Source organism: Cyprinodon tularosa, unplaced genomic scaffold (genome assembly GCF_016077235.1).
Source record: "Cyprinodon tularosa strain WSP-4 unplaced genomic scaffold, ASM1607723v1 ctg215, whole genome shotgun sequence".
NCBI classification, from domain to species: domain Eukaryota; kingdom Metazoa; phylum Chordata; class Actinopteri; order Cyprinodontiformes; family Cyprinodontidae; genus Cyprinodon; species Cyprinodon tularosa.
In genome coordinates, this window is record NW_024038800.1 from 874,626 (window position 1) to 888,602 (window position 13,977).

The 13,977-nt window shown below is 37.7% G+C and overlaps 1 protein-coding gene across 2 annotated transcripts in view; it reads left to right on the forward strand.

The window, feature by feature from the left end:
- The first annotated feature begins 1,068 nt into the window (after positions 1 to 1,068).
- LOC119784006 (immunoglobulin superfamily member 5-like) overlaps positions 1,069 to 13,977 on the forward strand; it is a 41,170-nt gene continuing 28,261 nt past the window's right edge. For both annotated transcript variants that reach the window (XM_038285815.1, XM_038285816.1), the window contains exons 1-3: positions 1,069 to 1,215; positions 4,575 to 4,657; positions 6,751 to 7,065. In XM_038285815.1, the coding sequence (XP_038141743.1) occupies positions 4,609 to 4,657; positions 6,751 to 7,065 (364 nt within the window). In that variant the 5' untranslated portion in view covers positions 1,069 to 1,215; positions 4,575 to 4,608. The remainder of the gene's footprint in view (positions 1,216 to 4,574; positions 4,658 to 6,750; positions 7,066 to 13,977) is intronic.

Genomic DNA, 13,977 nt, shown 5'->3' on the forward strand with positions numbered 1-13,977 from the left:
AAGTACTCCAGAGTGTTGTTCAGCATGGGGGTGAGTAGAAAATGAAGGCTAATCATGTTTTGGGTGTACTATTCCTTTAAGGGGCCAACTTAGGTCGCCTCTATTTTCCATATATATGCTCCTCCCTTTTGTGTTGTTATCACATAAATCTCTGAATAATATATTCCTAAATATCATAAATATTTGGACAAAACACATTTATGAAAAATATAATGAACATTATAAAACAGTTTTTGGTGAAACTCTTCCTGTTCCAAATAACAATTTCATATATATAGTTATATTTCATTGCATCTCATCTCCTTTCTTCCATCTGATTCTCATTTCTCTAACAACACTTTGTTGTAAATGCTTTTATTTTTCGACATTTATCTTTTAAAGTTGTTTTTTTTTCTTTTAGCTTTTTTAGACTTTCTAAGACAACATCATAAATCTATAAAGATTTACAATATTCACTTCATTAGGTATTAAAGGGGAGCGTTAATATTAATGGGGCCTTGGCAATATCTGGCATGTTTCAATTTGCATAATCCACCACTGTTACAGACGCTTTAACACAATTTCAATTTCAATTCAATTCAGTTTATTTATATAGCGCCAAATTCACAACACATGTCATCTCAAGGCACTTTACAGTTCAACCAGATCAAATTGATACAAAGTTTTCTATCTAAGGAAAACCAGTTGATTGCATTGACTCATTGACTCAAATACAATCCCCCACACTAATTTAACAATATTTAACACAAGCTGTAACTAAAAAAGAAAAAAAAATCCAGTATTATCAGTGCATATTGTTTGCAGTTTATCTGTGTGTGTGGCCAAGTATCTGTTACCTTGTGGGTGCAGTGCAAGGCCAAATTCCCAGGAATATGCTACTTTGTTGGGACATAAATGACATTTTGGAAAGAGGAACATTTTTATTCATTAGGTTTAGGACTACGGTGTGGATTGAGTTTAAGGTTGGTAATAGATAGGTTTTGAGTAAATCCAAAGAGATAAAGGTGAAATGAATGCAAGTCAATACAAAGTCCCCATAAGGATAGCAGGATATAACGCTTGTGTGTGTGAATCATGGGGCAAAGTTTCCTGAGCTCTTTAATGTTTAACAGAACAGTTCTGGATGACATCACTGTACACCCGGTGCAAGGAGAGGAATGGTATGGCTGAAATGCTTCCTCTTAGTGTGTTTATGCACAGGAACACCAGACTGAGGTAAGAAAAATGAATGGATCTTATTTTATGGGTGTTTATTGCACGTTTATAATAACTTAACAGTAGAAATCAAGCTTTCTGCCCTGTGGGAAATAACCTAGAAACACTGACGGTGCAAAGGATCGCTGTAGATGCTCTATGCTACCATTCTAGGTGATTGGAGTATTTTTCATTGTGTTAAAACTGTGACTTGTATTTTTATGCAAATGTAAGTGTTACAGTTTTGTTCACCAATGTTCTTAATGGTGCACAGCATTGGGGAGTATTTAGACAGGAAATTACTATTTGATTTCACGGGTTATCAGCAGGCAAAGAAGAGGGAAAACATCAGAGGAAAGTGCAGGACAGGTTTTAGAGAATTTGTACTCCAATCTTTCCAGATTAATGCAAAATGTGATGTCTTTCAGAATAATGTGCATCGATAGTTCATTATGTTAGGAACCAAGATAATATGGTAGATATTTTTATGAAATAGGTAAAAATCTTTTTAAAGGTTTATAGTGAGTAGTTTTTTTTTTTGTAATTTAACATAAAATCAGTTCAGTCAATGTAAGTATATAGATATATAGAACCTGTTTAGGAATACGGTGTTGTCAAAGTTATAATCTTGTAAATTCTCAGTCAGTCCATTCATGTGAAATCCGATTTAGACTTAGAAATATTTAGCCATGAGCTAATCTTCTATCAAAAATCAAGTCAGATCAATAGCCAGCCAGTTTCCCTTGATATTGACCAATCAGCACATGGGGCATTAGATATTATTGGCTGATGTTTAACTGGTGCAGCCCTGTTTGGTTGTGTGCATTGACTTCATCTGCTATCTGCAGAAATCCTCACAGCTTAACCTTTTGTATTTATATCAGTCGTGCTTTTGGAGTGTTCTTTATTTCATATTTACTCTGTGAAAATGGAAAGCCTAGGTATGTTGCAAAGTTGTTATGAGTTAATGCAGTAGAACTGGTGAACTGTACTCACGCCTAACTTTAATTTAAATAAGAATCAACCATTCACCATAAAGGCAGAGATACTGTAACATTAATGAATATTACCTTGGAGTGTCACATTGCCACGGTCATGGATTTTATTAAAATTAAACTAATGTAATCTAAAGAAAGCTTAAACCAAATGTTATAGAAATGTCAAACTCAAGCAGTGTTCCTTACAAAATAAATCTCATAATAATGCTGTTTTAAGTCTGAAGCAGGAAATCCCAGCTAAAAAAGTCGCAAGGAGTCTGACTGCTGACAGGTAGAGCTTAAACTACATTCCTAAAGAGGTTGTTATGGTTAAAGGGGAACAACCAACTCTGAGCAAAAAGCAGCAAAGGTTCAAGTTAATTATAAGTAGCCACATAGTAGATTATATAAAAGAGGATGAAGATTATTGGATGGAATGATGGAATGATGGATGGATGGATGGATTAATGAAGTAACGGTTGGATAGACTGATCGAGGGATGGATGAATTCATGGATGAATGGGTGGATGGAGGGATAAATGAATGAATGAATGAATGGACGGATGGATAGAGGGATAGGTGGATGGATGAATGAATGGATGGATAGATTAATCGAGGGATGGATCGATGCATGGGTGGATTGAGGGATGGATGGATAAATTAATTGGATGAATGGATTAATCGAGGGATGGATGGATGCATGGATGGATGTATTGATGAATGAGTTGAGGGATGGATTGATCAAGGGATGGAGGGATGGGTGGATGTATGGATGGATCGAGGGATGGAGGGATGAATAGATAAATTGAGGGATGGATTGATCTAGGGATGGATAGATGGGTGGATTAATGAATGGATGGATGAATGGAGAGATGGATGGATGGATGGATGGATGGATGGAGGTATGGATGGATGGATGGATGGATGGATGGATGGATGGAGGTATGGATGGATGGATGGATGGAGGTGTGTATGGATGGATGGATGGATGGATGGATGGATGGAGATATGGATGGAGGGATGGATGGATGGAGGTATGGATGGATGGATGGATGGGTGGATGGAGGTATGGATGGATGGATGGATGGGTGGATGGATGGATGGATGGATGGATGGATGGATGGATGGATGGAGGTATGGATAGATGGATGGATGGATGGATGGATGGAGGTATGGATGGATGGATGGATGGATGGATGGATGGGTGGATGATGGAGGTATGGATGGATGGAGGTATGGATGGATGGATGGATGGATGGGTGGATGATGGAGGTATGGATGGATGGATGGATGGATGGATGGGCAGAGGAGTGGATGAATGGATGTGTTTTAAAGTAAAAATGAAATCTATTTCACATACAAAATGTATAAAAGTTAGATGTTTTTAAAAGGGATACATGCTTAAAAAACCCCTAAATGTTTTATGCAAAGGGAAGCATGAATTTTTGAATCCAAAAATGTTCCTGCAGTAAAACCCTATGGATATTTTAGCTAAATCTTTTCTTCTCTGCTACCTTCTGGCCCTTTGGTTAAGTGTTTTTTGAAGATTAGAGCTGGATCTTAAGGGGTCCAGTGTAATTTTGTTTCTCTGATAAAATGAGTCGATATTTTTAGGGGCTGTAATGTTGCTGCTGGTCCCTGAAGGTGTTTTGTGTATAAGAGCCCTAAGGCCTCTTTTGCAAAGAGCTCTGCTGGCGCAGATTAGAAAAAAAAATGTTGGAGTGTGAAGCAGCTGTTTATTGTTTTAAAATTTTTTGTGTGACTGTGCCAAACTCAGCTACTGTAGAGGCATTATGCAAATGTGCTTCATGCAGATATAAACAAGTAAGGCAAGAATAGTCTGGACTGTCGAGCAGGCATTCAGGCATTGGGATATCTTTAACTTTAGAACAAAAGAAAAGAATACATGCATACATAAATACAAATAATCCCCATAAGTTTTTATTGGGAAAAAATAAACTCGATCCGCTGGATGTTTTGTGATTTTTACTTCTTCTATTTCACCTCAGAAAAATCAACGTTGATTTAGAGGATGTAGACACAGATTTGTGGGGAATTTAATGGCTACAACCTATAAGGTCATAAAATTGTCATGGTGCTTTAAAAAAAGTAATTATCCCAAAATATCTTAAAAAAAATCTGAGTAAAAGCAAAGAGCAGTTTCAAATAATGTATAATTATTAATGAAAAAATATGCCAACAATAAAAAAGATATAAAAAAATTGATAAGACCTAACCAAGGCTGATTACTGAATAGAAGAATCAAACAACCAGGTACTTTAATGCAACTTGAAGTAGGCCAAAAGATAAAAAAAACAAATGCTTCTTGGCCCTCTGTAAAACAAAATCTGATGAAAAATATGTGGTGAGTATAAAATGTTGACTTTTTTTTTCTTTTTGTAGGATGGCCTGTAAATAAAAAGCTGACTTTTCAAACATGGATATTCTTCCTCTTTTAGTGCTGCTTCTTTCATGCCAGAGTGAAGGTGAGAGTTCAGCAAATATTTTCTCTTGTTTTCCAAGGAAATCTGTTACAGACTCCTTTTTACGAGATTTCAACAAGCTTAAAAAAGTTTATCCAGAGTTTAATCACTAAATTGCATTTCATAAATAACTGATTCTAACTACCTGGTTCCGCTAATTAATGTCCAAACACTTTACTAATACTTTAACATCATGGCATTCATCATTTGGTGGGACAATATGATTGTTTAATATTCTGGTAACTTCATTCTGTGACTTACATATTGATTAATTTGGCTAATATTTTATTTAAGTTTGCTTCCTTATTAATTCATTTCACCTTAATATAATCTGTAAGTCTGGTGTTTTTTGTGAATGCGTTTTTGCCACATCCAAAATACCTCACTGTGGGACAATAGAGTTGTTTCCGTTCTATTCTAATTCGGCTAAATAATATCTTAGAAAATTGAACATACTCTCATTTAATGCATGAAAAATCCACAATGGTCATAGAAATTATTTGAAACTGACAAAAATGATAATAGGTAAAATTCTATGAAAGTTAACAAATATAAGTCAGACCTTGCTTTTCATACATGCCTCAACAGAATGCTTTAAAAAATAAACTCATTAAAGAGGGCTGTACAAAATAGATGTAACCCTTAACTTAATATTTAGTTGCACAAGGCTTGGATACCCAAGGCTAAAGAGGATAAACTGGACCTGTCCTTCAAAACGGGTAAAAAGAAGGCTGCGTTTGTGGGCTGCATAATGAGGAGCCCTCCAGTCTGAACAGGCCACGGCGCTGCGCTGTTTTGTATTTGGGCGACAAATCTCGCTGCCCGAGGACACAGCCACCAGATCCGAACACACCAACAGTCTCTTAGGGAAATTTAATCACATTGACTTCCATCTTTATAATAAATGGGGAAAGTGAGAAGTGACGTATGCCGTAAACCATTTGTAGTTGTTTTGTACGGCAGGGTTACTCCTGCACAAAGTTGCCTAGTGTAGGTGAAAGCGATACAGACTCCCTTAGACCATCAGTGGTGTCATTCAACTAGTTGTAAGTTGACCTATAATCACAAATATTATGAAAATATTTTAGGAAGTTTAAAAAAGTGACTTAGTGTTGGCTTAATCTCTTTATTGATTGTTTTTTAGTTGAGCTCCTTGGACATGTCTAAGGAGGCTGACAACAATGTCAGTGTTTCCAAACTTCTGGATAATTTTTCAGCGGCAGCTCACGGGACAGGGTCTTATAGCCTTTACCTTTAACACCCTTGTCTATATTTTCCTTTCTCACCTCCTGAGACAACTATTTCCTTCTCTTTCTCTGGTCCGTGTTGAGTGTGGTACACACCATGATGTTAATTAGTGGACACACCATGATTCAAAATGTCTCCTTGGTCCCATTGTTTTAATTTTTTCTAGGGATTAAAGCGCTTTTGTGCAGGCCTGTTTCATTGTTTTATTTTTCTAAATCATTCTATTAAAGATTGATTTAGAAATCAATTGGCTTCTCATATTCAAGTTATTAAATGTGACCATTGTGTGATTTACTTTTATTAAACAACAGGTACCAACAATTTTGTTTACATGTGAACATTCAAAGATGGTTCTTAAGTGAAAAAAGCAGCCCTTTAACTACTGCAAAAGTAATGGACCTTTTAATGATGGAGTGAAAACTGTAAATTCAACACCCATTATTCCAACATACATTCACTACTGCTTTAAAAGCAACATGCATAAATACCCCTGATGTGACTCAATTATTGACTTAGCAGCACATGCGACAAGGTAGAAATAATCAAATGCTCCAATAATCAAAAGGCTTTAATCACTTTTTCAAAAACCAAACAAACTAAAAATTTCACCTCTTGGTGAAATTAAATGGCACAAAGATTCATAAAGTTGCTAATCTGCCTTTTAATGATGGATCAAAGTGATGTTTGAGGAGTAAATAAAAAGCATATAATAGTATTGAAAGTTTACAATTCTTACCAATTGCTTTGTAGAATATTAAACCCTTTCAGTATTCTTTGTTAAATATGCTTGTTGAATATAGAATGCATATTAAAGTGATATATGTTGCTCTGGAATATGTCTTTATCAGTAAGAACACAGATGACTCTGACCCCTGCGAGCCTCACGGTCGTCCGAGGAGATGAGGCCAAATTCACTTGCAGCACCTCCAACACTCTATGGACTGTCATGGTGTGGCTTCTAAGGGATAGACCAGTACTAACTATCTCCAAGCAGAATGGAGTTTTGCCTTCTGTCAACCCAAACGTGACGGCTGTGAAATGCTCCAGCTCAAAAACAGACTGCTGGGAGTTTATACTGAGGAGGACAGAGAGGGACAGCCAAGGACAAGTTGTGTGTGATTTGCAACAGATTGATAAAAGGACAGCAGCGCTGTTCGTACAAGGTAGGTACATTCATCCTGTTTAAATCTAAGCTTAGCCACAGTTCAAAAGTTTCTGCGACCTCTTGACAGGGTTTCTCCCGATTTGTCCTGCCTTCAGCTTCGTAAAGCTTCCCATGCCACCACCACCATGTTCAACTATGAGGATGGTGTGTTTAAAGGCACACTATGCAACATTTTTCAGTTAATTAATGTGTTCCATAACGTTTTGGATGATTAAATGAGTCATTTCAGGTTGAACAAAGGTATTCTCGGCCGCCCTGGTGGTCTGTGGGGGAAATACTGCACTTGCAATTGCAGGAGCACCGACCCGCACCCACAGGCTCACAAGTCTCACGAGAGTCAGTCTTGCTTTACGGCGAGAACTGCTACATGCCCCCAGTTAAAAGCATTCTCGTTGCTAGCACAGTGGCGATCTTTGTGCAGTTATGCTACGTTCACGCAGCAAAAGCAGCAAAATCGCGTCTGCTGCTTCATTTTTGCTGCTTGTACCAGTTAGTTCTGACGCGCGGCTGAAGCAGCTTTGCTGCTCTGGCTGCACGGTGCAAAAGTGTGTCTGACGCGCGTTGGGCGGAGTTTCACTATCCTTTCTCTGCCTTGCAGCTATATTTGCTGTGATCATTTGGAATAAAGTAGTTTTAATATGTGTATGTGTTTAAATGAGAAAATACACCTGAAAACGTAATCAGTGCCGTCAGTTCATTCAGATTATTATCCTGCCTTCAATATTTTTTCTGTCGGAGCCGCTCAGACCCCCACATACCAGCAGTGCGCCGACAGAAGGAATCCCTTCATCAGCAGCCTCTGGCCTCCTCGCGGTTCACCGCGGCAGCTGGTAGGTGTTTTTCATCTAAATAATCCAAAATGCATATTCTGCTGGCAGATTTCTGCATTTTAAGTTAATTTAGGCGTCAATAAACTGTTTAAGAGGAGAGATCATAGCCTCTGATCATCAGCGCTGTGTCTCTCTCCCTGCGTCAGATGATTAAATGCGCCTTTCAGCTGCTCAGACGCGCTGGGCCTGCTGCTCAAAACGCGCCGCGGGACCTTTTGCTGCGCCTTGACGCGCGTCAACCATTGACTTTGCATGTAAACTCGCTGCTTCTGTCGCGCCAGCTGCGGTGTGAACGCAGCATTAGTCATTCGTTGCGTTCGCCTGTCTGCTAAGCTCAAAACAACCGCGCCTGGCTTGACGGAGAAACCAGGAGAACAGCTGTGCATATTTACGACAGTGCACTTTTACTTTCGCCCTCTGGGGGGAGCCTCGCTGGAAAATCAACACCGGTTGCATAGTGTACCTTTAAAGCCGGGCATACAATGTGCGACATTTTCAATCGTTGCACACAGCTACTACCCAAACTGTACGCCGAAACCACAGGGATTAAAAGTTCACAGCTCATGATGCATGTTCTCGCACTGTGCGACCCGACGCTCTGATATGCGATCTACCTGCTCACACTACACGTCCAAAAACCACACGTCTGAGCGCCAAGAGATGGTACTGCTCGGACTTGTCAATCTGGAAGAAGAAGAAGAACTCCCTTATTTGCACATGTGCAGTGCTCCGGGTTCTGGTAAATTGGCTTGTAGCTCTGCTACACCAGCAGCATTTGTCCACGAACACCTCACGGCGGCCGACTGCATTTAAACATGTTTGATTTTCTCTCAACCTTACGACTCCTGATCGGGAGGTGGTCGTGTGAGGCTAATCGCTCCTCATTATCCCATGTATAATATACAATGCAGGAGGCACGATCAGGCTGAAATTCGGCCCGATTGAAAAGAATTCTTGCACGACTGGAGAATCGGCCCGAAAAGGGCAAAAAAGTCGTACAGTGTATGCCCGGCTTAAGGTGCAGCTCTGGTTACTCACTATTATTCTAGCATATTCCACGTAATTGCTGTTCCCCCTATGTGACTTGCCATTTTCCTTCAACTTCCACAGTAAAACCCTTTTTTTTGTTGGTTGACAGACATCCCAATAAAACCAGTTGAGGTTTGCAACAGTTTTTTAGTTATGTACACTTTTACAGGCACAGTATTCCTCAATGTGTTAAAGGGGAACGCCGTTTTTTTTTTACATTGGGCCCTTGATTTTACGTTATTACATCATATTCTACTCACCCATATTAGTTTTATGAGGATGACGTCATACACACTCCGTATATAAATATAAAATATATAACCGCGGATGTCCTGGGGACAGTGACGCCTACATGTTATGAATCCTGGCGTACCATAAATGATAAATTATGAATAGTTTAGTTTGTGCCTTCAACTCATTGCCCATAGGAAGACGCTACTTGGACATAACCTAACCGAATATCTTCAGAACAGCTCCAAATGACACAAAACTCATATCGGTGAGTAGAACATGATGTAATAACGTAAAATCAAGGGGCCAATGTAAAAAAAAACGGCGTTCCCCTTCAAGCTAATTCAGTAAGTGTCCATTTTTAAATGACTGTAAATTAAAGGTTCTTGTTTTTTTGTGTGTGTGAATCTCTCAAACACACATAAGCTCAAACACCATCTTGCCCATAAAACAACAAGCAGATGGGAAGTTGTATCTAAAAAAAAATCAGCTCCATGTGAAAGAGTCCAGAAACACACTGAATTTAACCCTGATGAAGCAGAAGGCAGTATGGGTAAAAACTGAGGTAAAAGAAGGGACACAGGCAAAGTTGTGCTGCAGCTTTAATTCTGCCTGCCCACGCTCCCCCTTCTTTTCGAAAAAACAAAAGAAGCGGTATGGCATTCAACTTGCACTTCTTAAGTACTTTTCTTTGAACTCACTTTGAAGCTTTTATTTTTCGGTGAAGGAAACTGAACGTACATGCAGAGGATCAATCATGGAGGGTGGGAGGAATTATCAGGGCCTGTGTGGTGGCGTGAAGTTGGGCCGACATGTTTTATGGTTTCTGTGACAACGGCTTAATGGCAGTGGGGGTGGGGGCAGGGAATTTATTGGACTGCCGTTATAAATACGAGATGGAAATGGATAGACTCCATGGCAGTTGGATGAGGCAGCAGTGCAGGATTTACAGCCTGCACCTGCAGCCAATTTCCCCTCCCTCTCTTCTCCATTTAGTGGATCTTATACAAATGTTGGGCCAGAGGTTGTGAGATAATTTAAGATTCAGGGATGATTAGGACTGCTGGTTCTCTGGTATTCACAAGCAGGAGATTGCTGCAGTGTGATCCCAACTTATGTAAGAATCGCCCATTTATCATTCTGTTTATTGCAATACTTTCCTTACACAAAGAATTAGAATGGATGAGGAGGAAAGTATTTTCTTTTTTCAAAGGAAAGATAATATCTTCATAGTGGAATCTAACCAGGACCTTTTTCCACATCCTAATTTCAATTTGCTTAGGGGCTAAATGGAAATAAATTACAGTGACGACACAAACATATCTTAGAACTGAGAGGACCAAAACAGTTTTATGTGTGAAATTAAACACACTTTTGATCAAGTCTCTCTATGTTGAATTGTAAACCTATTTTCTGCCTAATCATTCCTCCCATATCCATGGGCGAGCTGAATCCTTTTCACGTAGACCAGTGTATATTAGTATATCGCTCCTTGTTTTGCAGTAACAAGAATTATGTTTTATGTTTAATTCAATGTATTGTAATACATTGTTTCTATTTTTTTTTAAGTTACTGTTTGAGTTTTTAAAAATTTTCCATAAAATACAGACTGTAAGACCACGATTCAGACAAAATAAGTGGGACCCAACAGTTACAGTATATCTTTATTCATCTTAACAAAGATTAATAAACATATAATTGAATATAGAAAGTTACTTTTGATCATTGCTTTGAAATGTCATTCAATTTGGTGAAGTTTGGTATGAAACATCCCATGTGGGATTCCTCTCTTACAGTTTTCAAATAAGATATTGTCATAACTACAGTGGTATGAAATGGGCAAAATGATTAACACACAGTAAAATCGAATGTTTTCCAACTGATATTCATACAGTTTTCAGAGTTAAATTATATTTTATTTTGGGATTCCGGTATTTTCAACTTAAGTTAAATTCACAATGGTAACTTTGGTCTGTTTTTCCATTGACAAAGTTTAAACAGCGTTACTCACAGTGGCATTTATTTAGTTTTGTTTGGAAATAAGTTTTAATGCCCCCTCCCCTGTGCGCACACAGTGTCAGAGCTGTAAACAGTATTACCCACCACCTCAGCTTGTAGACAGAGCTGAAGAACTTTAATTTTTTTCTTTTTGCAGTTTTGAAATAAACAAGTCATTATTTGTTTATATTTGAACCACCATGTTACGCTCTTGTCAAACCAGTCCAGCCTGAACAGCATTTCAGAACAGAGATTATTTTAAATCAGCTGGAGGTTTATAAAACCTTTATTTTTAAAAACCACAAAAGCAGTTTTGATGCTTTTTGGCACTTGGTAAATCTAAGGTTGAACATCTTTTCAACACTGTCCCCCACTTTTAGCCCTCAATCCTATGTTTGTAAGTCGTAGGAGGTCTCACATGTTTCTGTGAAGCAACGGGGGGGAGAAGAGCAATGATTTTAATGCCCTTCAAAAAGAGAATTTACAAGAATACATTTAGAAAAATATTGTACTAACAGTACTTAAGTATTTGGAAGTCTTGTCAATTAAGATAAAAAAAAAATTATAATTCACAACATTCAGAATGCCCATTTACTGCATACTACCATACTTTTTTAATGTCTTCTAAATAGTTCCTATGAAAAATAACCTCTATAACACCTAATCTGATGTATTCAGATGTTATACTGTGGTAAAATTAAATACATGAAGGATATAAAGCATTGAGCTATTTAAGTCTAGTGAAAATGAGACTGATCGAGTCACAAGTTCTTGTGGAGGACCCAAACACAAAGAAAAAGGCAAACAAGATCCAAGTTAAATCCAAGATCTAACTACGGAGAGGGATGATAAACAAGGAAAACTTAACAAAAAGCAACTGGTGACAGAGGATTGATAATGTGAAGGTTTGACCCTGGACAGAGGGATTCAGGAGGTAATTGTTCTGGTCGGGTGATTCTGAGCATGGCCGGTTCTAGCCCTTTGGTTGCCCTAGGCGAGATCGAGTTTCATTTGAACATAAATAGAAATGAGATAAACAAAATTTTCCTCTAAATAAAATATATCAGGTATATTTACCCTGATTTCTGACATTGATTAGTGATTAAAGAAAGGATTAACCCTCTACAAACAAAAGTGCTTTTATGAATACCATTACAAAATTAAAAGTTTGAAGTTGTTTTTTTTTTTTTTGTTCACATATTCTATGATGAACAGCCATAACTTCATATATTTTGATGATTATTTGTACATCCCTTTTGAATACTCAATGCAGATAATCACTACAAAATATTTTATTTATATTAGTATCTTCTACCCATTCTCAAGCTAATAATATAGCACATAATTCTGCTGCATATATACTGAGAAAAAAATGATGTCAACATTAGGGATGGGGATCGTTAATATTTAATGATATCGATACCTTTATCAATACTCCTTATTGATCCGAGTCTTTATCGATACCACTATCGATACTTTTCTGTTATTTGGTGGAAAGACGATGCAACAAATTTTTTTTTAACAGAACTGGTATTGCTTTTATTGCTTAACAAGTGAGCATAACAAAAAGGTTTCTAGCCTTCAATAAACATGGCTAATGTAATAGGCCACTTGGAAATGACATAAAACTAACTAGAATATATTTTCACAATTGTTGGTTAATGTATTGTCTACTGTCACTTTTCATCATGTTTTTAGTGATAAGGAAAATATTTAACAAATAAATAATTGTATTTTAAATTAAATGTAATTTTTAATAAATGTTGGCATCAGTAGTTTAATTATATATAGAGCAATATACAACTGTATTACTCATGTTTCTCGCCAAAAACAAAATTTCCCGTTTTCTTTACGTTACACTTGAACGCATCATGATAACCTAATTGTCATTTTACTGAGCCAATCTGAACACATCATCACGCAGCACGTCTGAAACTTTATTTACTTTTCAAGCTAACTAGCTTGTATGCTGCCGATTACAACACGGATTTCACAATTACTATTTTTAACTGATGGACAAGCTACAAAGTCTGTGTGCGCTTACCAGTGGTACTCTGAGTGGATGATTAAGATGGGCCCGACTGCGGCGGCAGGAGGAGGAGGAAAAGTTAAGTGCCAGACTTCACTTGTTTTACTTTTAATATCTGTTTGCTTACAATTTCATTCCAAAATATTGGTGTACATGCTGCAGTGATTGACGTCACGACTTCCGGGTTGGAGGGCGCTTGAAAAGTGACCAGAATCTTTTCCGATTTTCTCTTAAATGTGAAAAAAAAAAAAAAAAACGGTGGTATATTTATTTGTTCATATTTTGCTATTTATATATACGTAAGGTTAAGTCAAACTGACGGACGCTTCATAACCGGTTTAATTCGCTTTTTAATCTAATTCTATGATTAATGGGAAGTAAGCCTAAGGGCGACGCTAGAGGGCGCCCCCAACACATTTGTCGCCCTAGGCAATTGCCTAGCTCGCCTATAGCAATCGCCGGCCCTGATTCTGAGACAAAAACTGGTTAATTACCTGACTGGATGCTACAGGCAACTGAGAGAGGCTGTGCAGAGACAATGACTCAATGAAAATAAAATAAAAACTCAGAGGATACAAAAGCAATTACCCAACAAAGCCTGACTGCACCAAAGTGAGCAGTAACAGAAACCACCAGAATGCACAGAAATTAAGTTCAGATGGTTCTAAATTCAAAACCAGAGAAAACCAAAGTCCTACAGATTAGTAGGTTTTTTGAAATGTACCATTAAAATCACCATTGGCAATAAAGTATGTTTTGATTAGTAAATATTTCATACATTATTTAAATATAA